Genomic DNA, 20,733 nt, shown 5'->3' with positions numbered 1-20,733 from the left:
CAATGCCGATGCAGAGGGTTGGAAAACCATCCACAGGGAGGCCTTTGAGTGGAGTCTCTGCCAACTCCAGGCTTGATGCCCAGCTGTAGGGAATCTGAAAGTCAAAGGTTGGAGTCCCAGCTCCAAGGCTCCCTCGCAATGCCACCTTGGACGACCTTAACCTTCCTCATCTGGAAAGTGGGGATCCTGACAGTGCCACCCTCCTGGGGTCACTGGCACTGAATGGCGGGGTGTGACACACCACCGTCCATTCTGGGCACAGGTGGGGCAGGGGGCCTCCCACGTGGGCAGGTCCTGTTTGGGTGAAAGGCCAAGATGGTTTCGTGGGAGAACACCCGAGTTCCTATTCAGGCCCAGCAGTTCCGTGGAACTCGCTGGTGGGCACATTTGAGTTGTGTGATTGGTGGTGTCCCATAACTTTTCCCCGTGTCCCTAGTTCCACCCCTTAGAGGCCGCAGGAACAACCACAAGCCGCCCTTGGCCCCTGCCTCTGTGTTTCAGCCCTCTGCTGTCATCTGACACTCAGGAGACGGCTTGCCAGGCCTTGGCCGGCTGCAGAGGACCTCTTGGGCCCCTCCGGGCTGACATCCCCTGGGGACCGGCTAGGCAGGACAGCACTCATTTTTCCTCACACTCATTTGGCTTTGTAGACACCCTTCCTGGCCCTGGTACTGACCAGCAAGGTTTCACCCACATCCTCAAATACACCCACTGTTTACCTTCCCTGCATGGTGCACTCTGCGGGACCGTTCATAGGAAATGCTGAGGACCTCTCCATCATAGCTGGGTGCTAAGCTTTTGTAGGTGCCTCTTTGGTGCCAAGGGCTCTTTCTGCATTCCACTTACTGATTTCCTCGCCCTAGGAGGGGGATGTAATCCCCACCCCAGCCCCACTTTACAGATGAGTAAACTGAAGCGCAGAGAAGTCTAGCCAGTTGCCTGAGCACAGTCAGGATTTGAACCCCAGCCCAGGTTGTCTTTGTGAGCCCAAAGCCCAGGTTGTCTCCACTTCGTTCCGTGCTGCTCTGCAAAGAAGGCAGGAGTAAGCCCATGAATGCTAGTGACAGCCACAGTACCCGTGAGGGTGACAAATTGCAGCTACCTTCTGTCACGTGCTTGCTCCATGCTGTGAACTGTAATCAGCGCCCGGCATGCACTTCCACATGCAATCCTCACTCCATGAGGTTATCGGCATTTCTGTCCCCAGTTTACAAATGACAAACGCTGGGAGTTCAGAGAAAATTTGTCCAAAGGCATGCAGCTAATGCATGAGACAGTTGTGCCCCTCGCCCTGCCGATCCACTCCTTGGGGTTTGAAAAACCAGGTACACTTTGACGTCCAGACACTGAGATTTGCTCGGTGCTGGAAAGAGATGAACTACCAAGCCATGAGAAGGCACAGAGGAACCTTAAATGCATATTACTAAGTGAAAGAAGCCAATCTGAAAAGGCTGCCTACTGTATAACTCCAACCATAGGACATTCTGGAAAAAGTAAACACATTCTGAAGAGAGTAAAGAGACCATTGTCAAGGGGGGAGGAAAGAATAGGCAGAGAACAGGATTTTCAGGGCAGTGAAACTGTCGGTATGAAACTGTAATGATGTCATTATCCACGTAAACTATAAAAATGTCATTATACATGTGTCCAATCCCATGTTCTGTACAACAGCACCACACCAAGAGTGACCCCTGATGTAGGCTAGGCTGTGAATCCTGGGCGATAATGATGTGTCACTGCAGGTTCATCCAGCATAACAAGTGCCCTGCTCTGGTGGGGGGTGGATGCTGGTTCTGGGGGAGCCTGCGTGTGTGGGGAACAGGGGTTGTATGGGAAATCTCTGCCTTCCACTCAGCTTTGCTGTGAAGTCTAAAACTGCTCTAAATAACAGTCTATTTTTAAAAAGCAAACAGGTACACAAGGTACTCGTTACTGTCTGGGTTGCCACCAGCCTGCCCCCTGACCTGTGTTCTTCCCACATGCCCCAGCAGGGATGTAAAGGGGAAGTGTGTGTCTCTGCAGGAAGTGGGGGCTGCCCTGGCTAGATTATCTGCGGGCTAGTCTTTTCCAGGTGTTTGTCCAGGCCTGCTGTCAGGTGTGATTTGACATTGAATCCAGGAGCATGTGTGGTGTGGGGAGCCAGAGGGAGGGAACTGTGCAATTGGGTAACCAAGGGAGGCCAGAGGGATGTCAGGCATGCCGGTGGACTCTGCCAGGGGATGGACTGATGCTCCCATTTGGGGAGAAGGAAGGAGAAGGTAAGGGGAGGTGATAACCACATTCTTTGGTCCCATTCCCTGGGACAGCATGTGCTCAGAGGAGGCTGGCCTGGCAACTGCCAGGCATTGCAAAATTCAGGCTTAGTTGAATCAATGGCCTTTGGAAAAGTACATTTTGCTCAGGAGCCAAGTAAAACTGAAGACTCTGCCGCCAGCACACTGAAGTCAAGAGCCCTGACTCACACTGAGTGGGAGGGAGGAGAGCTGAAAGCAGGCTGCGGCCCTCCAGTGGGCCCAGGCTCCCTCTGGCGCCAGGCCCCTCAGCCAGCTCACGGCCCTTGAGCAGGACAGTGTGCGTGCCGTGCGCAGCATCCTCAAATGGCTCTGTCGGGGCTCAGACCCCCTTCGTGGTTTAGAAAAGTTTCCATCCCTAGGAAACCATGGGCAAAATGAATCACTGTAAAAATCTAATTTTCTTATTGATTTGCTTTGTCAGTTTAAAGATGACTTCTCTCTAAGATGAGTCTTTGGTAGATGACCGTTCCAAAAGCCTAAAGATGTTGGGGGCATCTGGGTGTGGTGGGAATAGCTCTGCTGGGACACACACATAGTTCCCACATGTGACCTCAGTTTTTCTGCCTTTAAAATGGGTCTGGACTAAATTAGCCTTGCCAAATACCCAGGAAGCATGTCACTAGTGTCCCCATTGCCTTGGCAGACACTGCTAATCCTTCTCGGCCTTCACAGCTGGGCAGCCTGGAATTGATCCCAGAGACGAACCTTCTTGGCCACAGGGGGACTCCGTGATCTCAGTTGCCTTCTAGCGCTAGAACATTTAGATCTCTTTGCCCTCTCCTGTCTTTATAGTTGTACTGCCTATTCTGATTTGAAAAACTCAACATTTAAGGCCAAGCTCACAAATTTGATTGTCCCCAGGCCAAATCTGAGCCACAGAAGTATTATTGTTTTATTTAAAAAAAAAAACAAAAAACAGCTCATCGCCATCATTTTTAAATTGGTGATTTCACATAGGACCCAAGATTTCTGTTTTTTGGTTTTTTGGGGTTTTTTTTCCTGATTTTTGGCCACCCTGGGACTCCTTGCTTTAGCCAAGGGCCATGCTGGGGGCTTTCTGCTCCCTTAATTTTTTAAATTTTATTTAATTTTTTAGAGTTTCAAGTTGTTATTTAAATTCCAGTTAGTTAACATACAGTGTAATATTAGTTTCTGGTGTCTGCTCCCTTAAGCTGGGCTTTGGCCCCTTTGATTTGCCACAGGCCCCAGCCAGCTGACTTCTCTCATTTTTAGTATCTACCTGGCCTCAGTAGGCATTTTTCTTTTCTTTTCTTTTTTTTTTTGAAGATTTTATTCATTTATTTGACAGAGAGAGACAGAGCGAGAGAGGGAACACAAGCAGGGGGAGTGGGAGAGGGAGAAGCGGGCTTCCCATGGAACAGGGAGCCCGATGCGGGGCTCGATCCCAGGACCCTGGGATCATGACCTGAGCCGAAGGCAGACGCTTAACGACTGAGCCACCCAGGCGCCCCAGTAGGCATTTTTCTACTTGGGAGTGTACTTCCTACAGAGACGCATAATGCCTGGTTGTCTCTCATTTGGTGATGTGAGCAGTAGGTGGTCCGTGCCTGGGCCCATTGAGTCATTTGGGAAACTTGATGTTTCCTAGAATCTTTTTCAGAGGGAAAGGGTATTTTCTATCTATGAATAGTCACTCCCTAGTGGTTTTGTATTTTTATTTTCCCATGTGGGCTTTCCTTTTAAAGCAAAGGCTTAGATAAGCTGTGGACTGTTTAGGAAAGCAGGGATGAGGCAGATGTTGACAATATGGGGTGGGGAGGAGGTCTCCTTCCTCTCCTCCTCTCCCCTCCTTCCCTCTGTTACTCACCCCTGCCTCCTGTAGGCCTCCCCTGTGAAGTCTCATCGCTGGTGGGTGGTTAGGAAGCCCATGGCTTTCAAAAGGTACTCACCTGCACATCTCAGGTGAGCTCTTTGCCTGCGAAAGACTCAGTCTTCTGTGGCCCAGTGGGCCTCTTGTTACTTAAAGATGATGCATGTTCCCTACTTAAGAGTGCAGTGCCAGGTGCGAGGGAACCCAAGATGCGTAAGGCCAGTTCCTGCCCTGGGCGAGTTCACAACTTCTAGTTGTGATAGTATTAATGAGATGGAGTGGGTTGCGCCTTTCATTCATGATTACAGTTCACACATGTGTAGTAACAACACACCGTGTGCCTTATGATGACAGAGTGAAGCTCAGGGGCTGTGGGCAGCCCAGAAGGTGGTGCTTCAGCCAGCCTGGGGATAATTAGAGATGGATTCTCAAAGAAAGGGTTGTGTGAGCTGAGTTTTAAAGAATTACAGGGTTGGGACGCCTGGGTGGCTCAGTTGTTAAGCTTCTGCCTTCGGCTCAGGTCGTGATCTCCGGGTCCTGGGAACGAGTCCCGCATCAGGCTCCCTGCTCTGCGGGAAGCCTGCTTCTCCTTCTCCCGCTCCCCCTGCTTGTGTTCCCTCTCTCGCTGTGTCTCTCTCTGTCAAATAAATAAAATCTTAAAAAAAAAAAAAAAAAGAATTACTGGGTCCTCTGACGTCTCCTCCCACTCCAGCTGTGTCAGCCTCCTTACTGTTCCAGGAGCCTGCCAAATATGCTTCCTGCCTCAGGGCCTTTGCACTTGCTATCAATTCTGCCTGGATTGTTCTTCCCTGGATATCCACGTGGCTGCTATCTCACTTCCTTCAGATCTCCATTTGCATGTCACTTTGTTAGATGGGGCTTCTCTGATAGCCATTCCCCACCCCCACCCCCCATCTAAAACAGCACCTATATTATACTCTGTCTCCTAGCTTGGTTTATTTTTCTTCATAATACTTATCGGCATTGACATATTAGTTCATTTATTACTTGTCTCTTCTACTAGGTTGTAAGCTAGGCAAAGGCAGGGAGTTTTGTGTCTGGCCACTGTTGTATTCCTAGCACCTGGAAGTTTTTGGTATACAATAGGTACTCAATCATGACAGAAAGAATGAGCTGGTGGAGGAGGAGAGAGAAGAGGTGATGCAAACAGAGGGCACAGTGCATGTAAATGAACGGAGCTGGGACAGAATGGGCCTCTCTGGAACAAAGAGTGTTGGTGGGGCCATGAGGTGGGTGGGAGGGAGGGAGGGCAGGTAATGTACAGTTAGGGCCAGTTCTCCTAAAGACCCTACCTGTCTTTATTTTTTCGCTTATAACCTGTTTATTATGAAACAAAAGTACGGAGATGTGCCCAAATGAAAATGGTCATCAAGGAGGGCACTTTGATCCCTTTCCTTATGCATTTTTCCATGGGATTGTCTGAAAAATTTCATCTTTTAATTTGTGAGCCAGGCCTCGCTTTCTAAAGCACACCGCTGCTTCCCAGCCTGGCACAGTACCTTCGTGTGGGTGCACGTCCCAGCTTCTCCACACGCCAATTGAGTGACTTTGGGCTTCTGGAGTGACGAACCTTATCAGGAGCTATTGCTCTCCCTGAGACACACCCTTCTGCCCTTTTTCTCAGCCTCATTTCTGCTTTCTTTTTAGGCTCAGGATCTCAGCCCAGAGTCACCGACTCTACACAGTCTTTTCTGAGCCTTAGTTTCCTTTTCTGTAAAAAAGGGCTGAATCTCGTTTTTGTATCTTGGAGAGCCTTGGGGATTCAGTGAGCTGTCATGAGCACAGAGGCTGGCTTACTTAAATACTCTCTTTCCCCTTTCCATGCCATCAGATCCACCTCCAGGTTTTTCTTTATTCTGCTTTCTTTGACCTGCCAACCTCTTTAAAATCTTGATCCTATCTAAGGGCTTTTATCCCCAGGCCTCGCCAGAACTCAGCCCTCACTTCTTAAGGTAGCTGAGAATGTTGTCCAAAAGGTAGTCTCATAGTGCAGAGTAAAACTGAATTATGGGCAGGTGCAGATGGAGGTCAAGTGACATTCGGGCTCTCCCCAAAGGGGGCACCTTCCACAGATATCTTTCTCCCAAATACTCTGCTCCAAAACTTAAAACCACCAGCCCCGGTGGTTTCCTCCTTTTAAATCTCTGTTGAAGGCCGTGCCCTGGCTGGGAGCCGCCGGGATGAGAACCCAGTCCCCGGAATAGCTCGTGCCGCTCAGCATTTAAATGCCATCTGTATTTTTATCCGATGATGGGTCATTTCTGAAAAACCCCCACTCATGTTCTGCCCCTCTAAGAATACATTTCCATTTATAGCTTCCACTCTCGGGATGATGTTGTGTCCTGGTGTGGGGCTGGCGGCTGCGTCCTGTTTCCAGTGATTTGGAAACACTTTGGAGCCCTTGCTGTCCCCTGGCCTGTGTTCCTGGTGGCCTTGACAGTGGGAAGCCTGACTCCCAGCCAAACCCCAGCTCCCTGGTGTCCTGAGGCTCCGACACCAGGCCTTTCCTCTTTCTGTGAGAGCGTGAGCTCATTGAGCTCTTGCAGCGGGGGGGGGGGGGGGGGGGCGCCCCCACGGGGGTGAGGGGGCCCCCATCCGGCGGTGCTCTGCCAGGCCCTTCAGGGTGACACCACACCACAGTTCCAAAGCTCCATGACCCTTCCTCCTTTACTCGCTCACCAAGTGCCCACAGCCCGCTGTCGGTGCCAGACTCCGTGCAGGCACAGGAGGGCAATGCTGAGTGTGGATGGCCAAGGGCCCCCAGAGCCTAGTGCAGAGTTTTTGGGAGGCCAAAGAGGGTCAGGGTGAGGGTCAGCCTCTGGGTCAGGCTGCCCAGGGTTCCAGCCTAACTCTGCCTCTTGCTGGTTGTGTGAACTTAGGCAAGTGGCTCGGCCTCTCTGAGCCTCGGTTTACACATTTGTTGATGGCATCTTATGGGCGGTAGGGAGGATTCAGTGGGATAGGGTAGGTCAAGTGTACTAAATGGGGCTTGGCCCATAGGGTAGGAGCCCAGGAAATGCCAGTTCCTTTTCTCATCCCTCTGTTGACCTGTGGTAACTCAGGTAGGTACATACTGAAAGTCTTAGGAAACAAATTTGAAGTTGGAAATCAACACACAGCTGATACCTTAACAATTCTAGCATGCACCAGTATCTTCTGAAGTGCACTTTTTTTCTCAAATGCCTGCCCTCCCTACCCCTATGCTGGTTTAGTTCATTCCATAGTGGGGCCCTGGAAGCTGCAAATTTAATCAGCTACCAGGCAGATTCTGAGGCAGTGGTGCAAGGACCGCACTTGGAGAAAAGCCGCCTCCTGCATCTATTCCACAAGTATTTCTGTGGACCTACTGTGTGCCTGGCACTTTTCTAGGCTCTAGGGATATAGTGGAACTCAAAGGCAGACACAGTTCCTGCTCTCCTGTACCTTACATGCTAATGGCAGAATCAGGCAATCAACAAATGCACATAACACAACATAAAATCGGACAGTGATCTTAAGTGCCAAGAAGAAAAAAACCATAGAGCAAGGAGATGGAGAGGGGTGTTTTAGTTAGTGGCCAGGACAGGCCTCTCCAAGGAGGTGACATCTGAACATAGATGTACGTGAAGTGAGGCAGCAAGCATGTAGACATCTGAGGGAAGAACATTCCGGATACAGAGAATGGCAAGGGCAGAGGGCCTCAGGTAGGAGCAAGCTTGCTCGATTTCTCAAGGAACAGATCGCGTTAGGATTTAGAGCTATTAGACTAGCTCCCCGCCGCCGCCACTGCTGTGTGTGAGCTTTGTTCTCCCCCGACTGGCGCAGGTCCAGGTAACAGGTAAAGTGCATTGTCTGGCCCAGCGAGGCCTCTCCCATTTTTCTGATAGACCATCTAAAACACTCTTGGAGAATATCTTGGTCACCTTCCTGATTAGCCGGTTTTACTGTGTTGCTCAGCAGCATGTCCCCACAGCCAACACAGCACAGCGCACCTCACCACGCTCAGGCATCTGGAAACCCCAAGAGAACAAAGACGGTGACTTCAAAAGAGTCGGGGGGGGGGGCCTGTCCCTTAACACAGAATACTGCTGCCCTTTCTCTTTTACTGTAACTATCTGAAGCTGCAGGAGATTGGATTCCACGATCCCTGAGGTTCCTTCTGGGATCCTAAGAAAAGGTTTTGTGTGAGAAGCTGTTGAGATTTGTTCTGGACATATCAAGTGTGAGGGGCAGGTGGGATGCACCTGGGCATGAGGAAGCTCCTTGGGCATTACCATGTGAGCTCTGCGAGGACAGGGACCACATCTGTCTTGTTGACTTTCTCCTGTCTCTGTGGAACTTGGCACAGTAAATTAAGGCATGGATGAATTGGCTTTGGGAGCTACAAGAGAAGCGGCCTAAATACTGACCCCTGGGCACACACCCGGTTGTCAGGGAGAGCAGGAGGCAAAGGAGCAGACAGAGAGGGTACCAGAGAGTGAGAATACCGTGGAAATTAGACAGGCAAGAGAAATCCAGGAAGGAGGGACGGTTAGCAGGTTCAGTGCAGGGGCATACCGAGGAGAGCCAATGGCATCTGGCCCTTAGTAACTCCTGGGTGATCTTAGCTAGAGCAGGAAGAGAGACTGGAGGGGAGGCTGATGTCAGAGGCCAGACTGCTGTGGGATAAGGATTAAATGGAAGGTGAAATGTGAAGTTATTCTGGGCCGGGTATTAAGAAGTACGCTGTGTACTTCCAATTGCATTGCTTTGAAAGGTACCGAATAACTGGTTGTCTTCTCTTTAAGATACTAAGGTTGATTATTGGGTTCAGGTGGCTGTAGCCTGGTCCATCTATTATTAAGTTTCTGATCATTGCTAAGATCCAGTGTTTTACCAAAGGATACACAGGGATGATTTTTCTAATTCTATTAGTCTTCCCACATTATTCTGTGGAATATATTCCCACATTAGTCTGTGGAATTCTGTCTACTCCTACATCTTCATCAACTATTTGGTTACTTAGAAATGTATTTGTATGCAAAAAAAAAAATGTCAGAATAAGTGCTTTCCCTTTATTTTTCTAGTTTTCAGGATAACGAGTTGGTGGCCTCGTATCGCCAAAGGTGTCCGAAGAGGGGTTTTTTTTTTTGTTTTCTGAAGTGTTGTTATGAACTCATAGATTGCTTAATGTGTTTGATGTGTTTTAGCTATGGCCATCATTAAAAATTTTTAACAGTTTTACTTAGGTACAATTGACATACAATAAACTTCACATAAATAAAGGGTGCAGTTTGAGAAATTTAACATGTATACATCCATGAAATCATCGTCACAATCAGCATAGTGAACGTATCCATCACCCCTTAAAGTTTCCGCATGTCCCTCTCTTCCTTTCTCCCTGGGCAACTAACAACCTGCGGTCACTCTAGACTACTTTGTACTTGTCTAAAATGTTATATCTTCAAAAAGAAGCAGTAGAAGGTGTAACCAGAAGCTAACACAAATGGTTACTTTTATTCTTAGGAGATGCATAAAAAATATTAAATATTTAGGGATAAATTTGACGAAAGAAGTTCAAGACCCATGTACTGAAAACCACAAAACACTGTTGAGAATTTTATGTAGATGGAATCATACCACATGTACCCTAATTTGTCTTTCATTCAGCATAATTATTTTAAGGATCATCCATGTTGTTGCTCACGTCACTACTTCATTGCTTTTTATCGCTGAATAATAGTCCATTGTATGGATATGCCGTAATTCGTCTGTCCATGTGTCCATTGATGGGCGACTGTGGCTATTACAAATTGTATCTGTGGCAATTACCTCACGAATTTGAAGATGTAAGCAAGGGTGTAATTATTTTTATCACTACCCTCCCCATAAAACGTAGGCATAAAATTTAACAAAGTCAGTGTTCCACAGTTTGCTTTTTTTCTGTTACTGTATAGAGACCTTCCTCATTCCCCTTTATAGCTGTATCTTCCTCCACTTTATGGATGGTCTATAGTTTATTAACTGGTCCCGCTTGGATGGACATTTGGATGGAACCGTTTGCTATTACAACCGGTGCTGTGAGGAATAGCCTGCCCAAATGTCATTTTGTATTTTCATCTGGAATTTGCTGAATGCCATTAAGGGGCGAAGCCCTGCACAACCCACAGGAGGTTGAGGAACAGGTCTGACATGTCTCAGTCCAGTAGGAATGGAGGACTCTACAGCCATCTTGGGGCTGTGCCGGGAATGTGTATGTCCACAGAGCCCGGGGAGGTTGGGGAGGCTGCCTCAGGAGGGGCCTTCTAGAAGCTCTTCTTCCTCTTTGGCCAGACTTGGTGGCTTCTGTGGGAAGGAGGAGAGGGAAAAGACTAGGCCTCTGCGGTCAGAGAAGGTATTCTGGGATGGGAAGGGTCACAGTGGAGGCAGCTGGAGCTGGGGGAGCACCCTATTGACCGAGACCTCTGCACAGGCACCGATATTTAGAGAGAGAACCCCGGGGGATGGGCTGGAGAGAGACAACTATGCATGTGGTAATGGTGTGTGCACAGAGGGTCACCGCCCAGACCTCCACTCCTCCAGCTCCCGGCCTGTGTCCCTGTTTCACATAGGCATGTGGAACAGTGGTTAGAGCACGTGTCCCGAAGCTAGACTGCAGGCGTTTGAATCCCGCTCCTGCGTCCTGGGCAAGTGAAGTAGGGGGAAGGATGAAATCTACTGCACAGGTTGTGAAAAGGGTGTGCGCTGACGAATGCCAAGCCTGAGTCCACGGCTGGGTGCACGGTCGTCACTCACGGTGCGGGGCAGCCTTGGTGTAGCTGTCATAGTCATTATTCACCCTCTGAGCGCCTCTTTCTGGGCTAGAGAGGGAGACAGACTTTTTTTCCTTTCTTTTGACAGAGGGAAGATTGGTGTAGGCTCATATTGGCGGTTTGAATGTCAAGGACAGGGTTCAGGGGGCTGTGAGGGGGATTCCAGGGCTCCGTAGAACGGGTGCTTGGTTCTTTCCAGAACCAGAGAAGAACTGGTTCTTTCTGTGCCCATGCTTGTTTCCGATGTGTTCATTGACCTCTGTGCGCCCTCCGGCATGCACACGTGCACGCACACACACGCACGCACACACACGCACGCACACGCACGCACACGCACGCACACACCCCAGTAGTTCTCAGTAAGGTGGAAGAAATGAGTAAGTGAACAAACAAGCACACTTTTCACCTGACTCCCTGGTACTGGCACCGAAGGCTCTGACAGGCTTGGTGGGCAGGGGTGACCAGGCCAAAGCATCAACGAAAAGCCTTGCTGGCTATTTTTGGGACGAATGACCCACCACTTCCAATGACTTGCTCCTAAATGGCGTCTAATTTCATTAAGCCTTGGAAACAGTGACATCACGAGTGCCTGCCTGGTAACCGCCCACATATGGCGAACCACAGAGTGATCTGAGATTCATCTACAGGAGCAGGGGAGAAGTGAGGTCCCGAGCAGCAAAAGTTAAAATAGCAAAGCTGAGGCATTCTGCTATGAAAAGAAATTACAGAAGAAATCCATTAGTCAGAGATTTCCAGCGGCAATTTCCTTGCTTGGGAGCAGAAGAAGACTTATGCGTGTTTATTTTGGGTGAGGTTATGCAGCCATTCCTCACTCAGTAGGCTAGATATGGCATGTAAAGTGCATTTCTGTTAAGTAAATCCTATATTCTCATTGACTTCTAGTACTAATGTCGATGTATGTTTTATCTTAGGGCAAAATGAGTTAGAGGCATAGATTCAGCATGTTTCATTAAAATAGTGACACTGGTACCTATTGGACCATCATAGTAAGCCACAAGTCCAGGTAGACTTCTTTTCTCTGTGGATTCCTTTGCCCAGGTCTCTCCAAGTGAGCTCTTCCTTCTCAGGCACAGAGCAAAAGAGAGAGGGAAAAGCTGCTTAATCCAGATTCCTGGTCTCCGTGGGGGCAATTGAGGCCGTGGCCATGACTCCACCCAGCGGGAGCAGAGGCAAACTGGCTGCCTTTCAGACAGAGCACAGACTCAGTGGGAAAATGAGCTTCCCACATGTGAAGTTTTGCTCTGCATACAACACAGTTTCTCAACTTAAGTTCTCCGGACATTTGGGGCCAGTAATCCTTTGTTGTGGGGGACTGTCGCGTGCATTGTAGGATCGTCGGATGTATTAGCATTCCTGGCCTCAACCCCGCTAGGTACTAGGAACACCCCTACTCCCCACTGTGACAACCAAATGTCTTGGGGCAGCAGGGCGGGGGGGAGGCGCAAAATTGCCCCTGGTTGAGAACCACTAGCATATGGCTTTTCAAGAGCATAAGAGATAACAAGGATTTAATAAACTTTTTATTGGCTTGTTTCTGTTTTAAATATTCTGAGTTTAATGATACCTTGGGCTGGACAAGTCACTCCTCTTCTTGGGGCTTTCATTTTCTCACCTGTAAAATGAATGGGTTGGATACAGTGATCTCAGAGTACCTTCTAGACCTGACAGTGGACAGTGTTGAAGGCAGGAGGCCCCTGTGGGGTCTCTGTGATTGCATCCTCTCCTAGCAGGTGATAAACCTCTTGCCCACCTAGCTTCAGTCACTGCCTCCCATTCTCCTGGCGCTTGGCATCCCGATCAGTCTTCCTTAAGTCCAGCTGATGGTTCTCTTACTTTGGATTCAAGCCCACTTTGCCCCCCCTTTTCAAAGTGAAAATTCCTCAATATCCAGTACAAGGAACCCCTGAAGCCGCAGCTTCCCCACTATCCATTTCATCTTAATCTTGTTAAGACCAGCCAGTGGGTCTTATCTTTGTACAGATGCATTCATTGAGGTAATTCCCCGAGGGCCTGGGTTGGGCAGGGCTGGGCAGCAAGAGGGCCCAGGTCCTGTCTTTGGGAAAATCACAGTCTAGGGGGAGGGCAGGAAAAGAGTGGTTTTTGTTTGACAACCATAAAGAATCCGTCTTTTCGCTTTCTCTGTTTGAGGCTAAACAATTCCAGTTCTTTAACCTTTTTTCCTAAGATGTATTTTCCACTGAAATGGTCTTGGTTTGTCCCCACATTGTTGGGAAAAGCAGCAAGAACATGAATTACGCCTGGATTCAGATTCCTAGCTGTGACACTTCACAGGTGTGTGAGCTTAGCTAAACCGTCAGCCTCTCTGAGCCTCATCTATAAAATGGGCTAAAAATCCCTAACTTGAAGGTTGGCCAAGAGACTTGAGTGAGAACATGCCAGTCAAAGGCATAGCATGAGCTGAGCACACACTAAATGTACAGTAAGAATCCCTTCCCCCTCCTCCACTCTCTTTACCCTTTCCTCCATATTCTCTTGACACTGGGTGGCCACAGCTAATCGCATCACCACATCACCGCAATGAGGGACTGACTAATATAAGTCAGAAAACGGCTCACTTCCCAGTCTGTCACATGCTGGGTTCTCACCAGCCTTCCTGTGGCCCGTTTTCTTAGTGACATTCACTGCTGACTCACTTGGCTTGTGGTCAGCTCTGTACCCAGGGTCTTTTTCAGTTCTCCCTTTACCCCACCACCGCTCCCCAGTTTAGATTTGTGGTGTGGGAATGGAGTAGTTATTAGAGAACATTCTGTTTAGGTGGCCCTTCTCAAGGAGTCAAAAGCATTACTAGACTGGCAACTTCATGAAGGCAGGACCCGTGTCTACCTTCACTACTTCCATTTTCCTACACCTAGAATATGGCTAGCAAGTGCTTAGTAAGTATCTGTTGAGTAAATTAATGTATTTTGAGCTGGTCCATGTCTTCCAGGAGATTCCCACCTGCTCTAGGGCAGCATCTGTGGAAAAGTAAGCAAAACCTTGAGACTTTAACTTACCAATGGGTGAGCTCTAGACTGATTCCCACAAGTATACAGGGTAGTGGAAGGACCATGGTCTATGACTCAGATTTGGGTTTGATTCCCAGCTCTGCTGGTCACGGACTTGGTGACCTTGAACAAGTGGCTTATAGCTTAGCCTTAGTCTTGTCGTTGGAAAAATGGGATATCCGTGTCTGCCAGGGTTATCATAAGAATTAAATGTGAATATGTGTGTGTAAAAGTACCCAGCACAAGCTGGGCAGTGATCTTGGTTTCACATCAGTGATTCTCTCCAAAGCACCTCTTTCCTTTGATCACCATTGCCTCCAGTATTTTGTTTGGCGCAAGTCTACCCTCCTCTCTTAGACCTTTGTTCACTCAGCCTTCCCCCCACTCTTCCTACCCCCAACAAAGACATACTCTTGACACCCAGCAAACATTTGTTAAGCCAGCCCCTCAAAATCCGATGCCTACAGGGACCCACTATGTGTGAAGGAAGCAGCTGTGTGGGATTTTTATGTGAAATCTCCTCCTTAAATTGTTTTTCTTAAATTCCATTAAATTAAACACATTTTTTAACTTTTTATTTTGCCAGAATTTCCGGCTTACGATAAAATTTGCAAAGCTAATGCAAAGACTTCCCATATGCCCTTGACCCACACTTCCCCAAAAGTTACCTACCAACTTACATAACCAAAATACCACTATCAAAACCAGGAAAACAACACTACGCAGAGGCATTAACTGATACGTGGGCCCTATTAGAATCCTATTGTCCTACTGGTGTCCTTTCTCTCACCCAGGATGCCCTGCGTGGCTTAGTGGTCGCGTCTCTTTAGTCTCCTCCAATCTCTGAAAGTTCTTTAGCCTTTACTTGGCCCCAGGACATTGGTACTTTGACAAGTACCAGCCACCCATGAACCCTCAGTTTGGATCTGTGTGTTGCTTTCTCATGATTCATTTGAGGTTTCACATTCTGGGCAAGATCCCCCACAGGACTTTATGGTGTGCCTTCCCCAGTATTGTCAGATCAGGAGGCACATGATACGTCTCCTTACTGGTGACACTCACTTTGGTCACTTGGTTAAGATGATGTCAAGTTTCTCAACTGTAAAGTTACTCTTTTTCCCTTTGTAATTAAAAAGGGTTTTGTGGGGAGGTACTTTGAAGAAATATCCTGCTCCTCATCAAACGTCTGATTTATTCATTTCTTTATATAGATTTGTGGCTTCCTATTTTATCCAGTGGCTTATAATCTACTCCTGTGATTATTGATTTTAATGCTCACATTGTCCTTTCTTTGGCCAGTGTCCCCATCATTCTTTGAACACTTTCTTGCTTTCTGACATAAGGTGCCCTAAGTTCATCTTGTTTTTTCCCTGCCTAGTCCTGGAACCAGCCTTTTCTCCGAGTAAAGAATGGTATTTAGAAGCCAACATTTGAGTATCAGGTGCCCTCTTTGCTATCTGGCTGTCACTGTTCCTGGACCCTCTCATGGAAGGAGCCAGGAAATGTATGTGAATATGACGTGTATTTCTGTATTTGTATCTGTTGAAAATCATGAATTCACAGTGAAACCTCCATGTCCACTCTAGCACCACAGTTTATTCTATGTTTCTTTCCATATATACCTCCCTTCCCCAACAGTGAGGCCCCTGGCCCCCATTATCCTCACTGTATTTACATATTCATTTAGTGTGTCCCCCCCACCCCCACCCGTGTATCACTCTCCCATCTCTCTCCCCTTCACCCTCACCAGGTTCTAACCTCTGCCCCCAGCTACCCCCACCTCCCCACCCTGAGCAGCCTCTAACTTCCCATCGAACTCCCAGTCTTGGAATGATGGTTTATAGCTTTTAAACTATGAGGCCTAGTTTCGGCCTGTGGGCCCTGGCTGACCTGATGTTAACTGGACGGGGAAGCTGGACTGTGAGCCCCTCCCACCCCTCTGGTGCCCGGCCCTCCCACCTGTCCTAGCACTGCGTGCCCGTCAGCTCCGCACTCCAGCATGCCAAGCTCAGTCCTCTCTCTTGGCCTCTGCTCTTGCTGTTCTCTCTCCCTGAACTACTTTATGGCTCCACCCACCCTTCCTCCGAGCCTCCTGCTCTGATCAGACATCACCTGCGCCGGAAGCTTCATGGATTACCCCAGGTACACTTCCTGGGTTCCTCCGGCACCTTCAGCAAACCCCGTGAGGAGCACCACGGCATCCTCTTTCCATTGCCTCGTCTGTCTCTGTTGCTAAACTATAGGCACATGGGGCCAAGGGCCGATTTTTATACCTGTGTCCCTTGTGCCTGAAAGAGGACTTAGCACGTAGTAGGTGTTCATAAATGTTAGTCAGATGAATATTTTTTTAAAGATTTTATTTATTTGAGAGAGAGAGAATGAGAGATAGAGAGCACGAGAGGGAAGAGGGTCAGAGGGAGAAGCAGACTCCCCGCTGAGCAGGGAGCCCGATGCGGGACTCGATCCCGGGACTCCAAGATCGTGACCTGAGCTGAAGGCAGTCGCTTAACCAACCGAGCCACCCAGGCGCCCCAGTCAGATGAATATTAGTAATAGTAACTGCAAATATCTTATAATACTTCCTGGGAGCCAGGCATGGTCCTGAGTGCTTTATATGCATGAAGCCACTTGGTCCTAACCACTATGCTGTGAGATAGTATTATTGCCCCCATTTTACAGCCAGAGGAACTGAGGCACAGAATGGTTATGTCAGTGACGTGCCCAGGGTCGCACAGTGTGGAGTCATGTTTGACCCCAGGTGGGCTAATTCCACAGTTCGTACATGTTCTTACCTCTCATATGCCTCTCACAGCGAAAGGGGTCAGCGTTTCAGAATAGGGGAAATGAGTAGGTCTGGATAATTGAGTCACGTGGACCCCTCCCTCTCGACCACACTCCCAGCCCGTTTCTAGTGCCCCTCAGGGGCCCAAGAACAGATGGCTGGTAGCTGAACAGGCAGGAGGGAAAGTGTTGCCTTTTAACTTGGCAGCCCCAGGAATATCTTCTCCCCTGAGGTGTTAGGAAACCCAGCACGTTTCACGTGCAATTAGAGTGAGCGCACGGTAGGCAAATATCAGATCTTACGCAAGATTCCAAGTCATTGCAGTGAGGTTAGCGGGGTGCTGACAGCTTTTCCCAATCACCGAAGGGGAACCACGTGCCAACTGGTCACCCCTGAGAGCTGGAGCGGCCGGCAGCTTCACTATGCCAAGTCCTGCCGGAGAGCTGGGGAGCACGGTGTGGACTTAGAGCTCTGGTGATAGAGCTCCGCTTGGTGAGAACTGTCTGCTCAGGTTCAAGTGACAGGAAGGAAGCCAAGTGTGCGAGGAGCCTCGTCTGTGAATGCTGTGTAAATCCACCACGGGCATTCATTTCCATACTCCTCTCAGTGGCCTGGCAGGGCCTGGTGCTAGTAGCCACGAACAAGGAAACTGAGGCTCAGAGCGGTGAAGCCGTTTGCCTAAAGTCACACAGCAAGGAAGACCAGCCCAAGATTTGAACCCAGGGTGGTGGTCTGCTTCCAAGGCCTGAACTCTTAATTAAATAGCTGGCCAGAATGACACCATGTCTGTCTGCCTCCCAAGCCCCCAAATCTTCTGCCACCCCCATGACCCTCATTTGCTCTGGTGGGACCCATAGGAGAGAAAGGCATCTGCTCCGTGTCTAAGGAGGAAACCCCCGTCAGACGGAGCCAGAGCCTGTGGGCCTCAGGCAGGATTTTACGTTAACTTCGTGCCTTGGAGTTGAGAATCCCCACAGGCAGGCTGCAGGAGCTGGGGCAGGGGGAGTGGAAACAGGAGGGGGAAGGGGAGGCAGGAAAGGGAAGAGGGGGAGGAGAGGTGACTCCGGGCAAGAACGCAGTGCCGTCATGGAACTCAGGAAAGACTGCGTTCCCCTATTTCCTCATCGTTAGCGAAGCCCAAGAAGTGGGTTCCGTTTGTTCCACAAGTGCTCACTGAGTGTCTGCTATGCCCCAGGCCCATGCTGGGGTCTGGGGACATGGCAGAGGACAAAACCTGACAAGGTCCCTGCCCTTGTGGTGGTTCCATTGTGATGGGGGGGTGGGGGAGACCAACCCAGAAACATAACCAAACGAAGGTCGTCTCGGGTAGTTCTAAGTGTTGTGAGAAAGTACTACCAGTACTACCCTAAGGGCAGGGTCCCCTCAGAGGGGTGTCCGGCAGGCCTTCTGGAGGAGGTGGCCTGAAAGAGTGGGAGAAGCTGGTTCTGGGAAGAACTGTGGCTCGCCGACCAGGTGGCATGCCGGCTGACACCCATCTCCCCTGCTGCCTGAGAGCCGCCCCCTTGTACCCACCTCACCCCTGTCCCCTTTGCTCTCTGCAGGTTTGACATCTACAGGAAGGTGCCCAAGGACCTCACGCAGCCAACATACACCGGGGCCATTAGTGAGTAGTGTCCCTCTTGCCGTTGCCCCCCGCCCCTCCCCCCATCCCATACCTGGGCCTGCTCTCCGTGTGCAGAGCTGCTGAACCAGGGAGGAAAGAAGGAGAGGAGAAAGGATGGGCATCTTGCCAGCCCTTCATATAGTTCCTCATCTGTCCACACCATAACCCTGCAAGGTATAGGCATCATCTGTTTCTGGAAGGATACACCCGGAATCATCAGTAGTAATTGCCCCTGGGAAGGGAGACGGGGGCTCAGGGGTCGGGGGAGACTTACTTTTGCCCTTACACCTTTTAGACTACTGGAATTTTTGACATAAGCATGTTTTTAATCATTAAATAATAATAATAATTACACCAGATTTTGGTTTCTAAATGCCAGTCTTCAGTAAAAGGACCTAAGGCTCCTTGAAGAAATAGCTGTTTCCAGGGCTGGGGCAGGAAGAGCACAGAATAAGCGTGGATCGAGTTTGGGCCAGAAAGCAAAGAAGCTCCAGAGGAAAGAGAAGGCTGGAGTTGCATCAGCAGGAAACAGGAGCACCATGACGGGGGCCAAAGACCAACCCTGGGGCGATCTGAGTAACAGATCACGGCACAGTTGCCTCATGTGCTGAAGAATTACCAAAAAGGAACATGAGTCCGTACAGATGTAAATAAATGGGAGAGAAGGGGTGACGCTTCCTTAGAGAAGAATTCCAAATAATGTATCTGAGTAAGTCCCCCTCCAGGAGGTCAAGCTTCATTCTCCTCTCCTGGAGAATGGGCTGGACTCAGCGACACACTTGCAAAGAGCAGAGAACGGAAAGGAGAGAGTAACTTTCCTGTGGAGCTACCCAGAGACAGCACCTCCACCAAGTGATAAAGGTTGACGTCAACCAGTGAGAAGTCTTGTGGACGTCACGCACCCCCGATGGGATGGAATGGGAAGGGCGGGCACCTCCCCTCCGAGGCATCGTCCCAAAAAAGGACAAGCCTGTCCAATCATGGGAAAACGTCAGCCAGTCCCAGGTTGGGGGACGTTCTAGGACATCTGCCAGTACTCTTCAAAAGTGACAAGGTCTTGAAAACCAAAGGAGGAATGAGGAGCTGTCAGTGGATTCAAGACTAAGGACACAGGATGACTAAATGCAAAGTGGGGTCCCAGGTCATGTCGAGGAACAGCAAATGAGCATTAGTGGGGAAACTGGTGAAATCTGAGTGAAGTATGTAGCTTAGTTAATGGTATTGTATGGTGTTAACTTCTTCGTTTTGACATCCGTACCATGGTTATATAAGATGTTAACATTAAGGAGAAGCTGGATGAGGGGCGTATGAGAACTCTGTACTATCTGTGCCTCTAGTATTACTCAACAATGAGAAGTTTATTAAAAGCAAACTAAAAGTGCCATGCAAGCAGGAATACTTCATAACCTCATATTCTAGATGAGAAAACGGGTCCAGAGAGGTGAAGTGACTTGTCTGAGGTTTCGTACCCCTCCTGTACCCCCCGCCTGACCCCCCTGCTGGCCTCTCCAGTGCTTGGTGTGGGGGGAGGGACCCTCCCCGTGGACTGTCCCCTGAGCAGGGCCCTGGGGGCTGGGCAGTGAGGTTGGAACCCACTGCTGCCTCCCAGGGTGGGCCATTGTCAGGTAGGGGGATGACCTGGGGCTGACCCCAGCTGGGCCTGCCCAGCCCTCCCTCACTGGTGTGTGGGTGCCTTCTACAGCCCTGGATCTCCACATCACTGGGGAAGGAAACAGAACAGCCAGTAACAGGATGCATGCCCTACAGGCCTCAGGTCTTGCAGAGCTGGGTTCATTCTCCCATCTAGTGGTTAATGACCTTGGGCAAGTCACTTCACCTCTCTCTGATTCTCAGCTTTCTGATCCAGGGAATAAATGAGTTCCCGCCTGTCAAGTGTGGGATATGCGCAAAGTCCTCAGTGCTTGGACTACCCTCCTCTTGTCACTGACCTCCTGGAGCCTGTGAAGGTCCGTGACAGCGGATGCTGTGATGCTTGGTGCCTGCGTCCCCCACGGAGAGGATATTCAAGGCACATCAGAGGCAAGGGGCGTGTTCATCTATCTGTTCTACTAGTTTATGAGCCTGGTCACAGAAATTTAAGTGAGGTGTCCTGTCCCCTCCCTGCCACCAGCCATCAGTTCAGACCTCTGCTTCATGGTCTCTGTGGTCTCACCCTTATCAAGTATATGTGACAGTCAGGTCTGTATCCTCCTGGAAGTTTTAAAAAATAGATGCACGCTTGAATACACCGATATCGTTGTCGGAAGCAGAGAAGGGAGCATACCGTGCACACCACTCTTCCCTGCCCTTTTTCCAACTGATATATCCTGGATACCTTTCATACCGGCACATAGATGGCCCACTACATTCCACCCTCCCGCTGTG

The 20,733-nt window shown here is 49.4% G+C and overlaps 1 protein-coding gene across 3 annotated transcripts in view; it reads left to right on the top strand.

The window, feature by feature from the left end:
* The window catches only part of ERGIC1 (endoplasmic reticulum-golgi intermediate compartment 1), a 103,241-nt gene that overhangs the window by 31,562 nt on the left and 50,946 nt on the right, over positions 1 to 20,733 (top strand). For 2 of the 3 annotated variants that reach the window (XM_027605580.2, XM_027605579.2), the window contains exon 2: positions 18,287 to 18,348. In XM_027605580.2, coding sequence (XP_027461381.1) covers positions 18,287 to 18,348 — 62 coding nt within the window. Of the gene's footprint in view, positions 1 to 16,055; positions 16,085 to 18,286; positions 18,349 to 20,733 lie in introns of those variants that run through there. The other variant, XM_027605581.2, reaches the window with a different exon arrangement.

The sequence above is a fragment of the Zalophus californianus genome, chromosome 5, assembly GCF_009762305.2.
Source record: "Zalophus californianus isolate mZalCal1 chromosome 5, mZalCal1.pri.v2, whole genome shotgun sequence".
Classification (NCBI taxonomy): domain Eukaryota; kingdom Metazoa; phylum Chordata; class Mammalia; order Carnivora; family Otariidae; genus Zalophus; species Zalophus californianus.
Note: the sequence above shows the minus strand (reverse complement) of the source record. Positions and strands in the feature narration are given on the sequence as shown.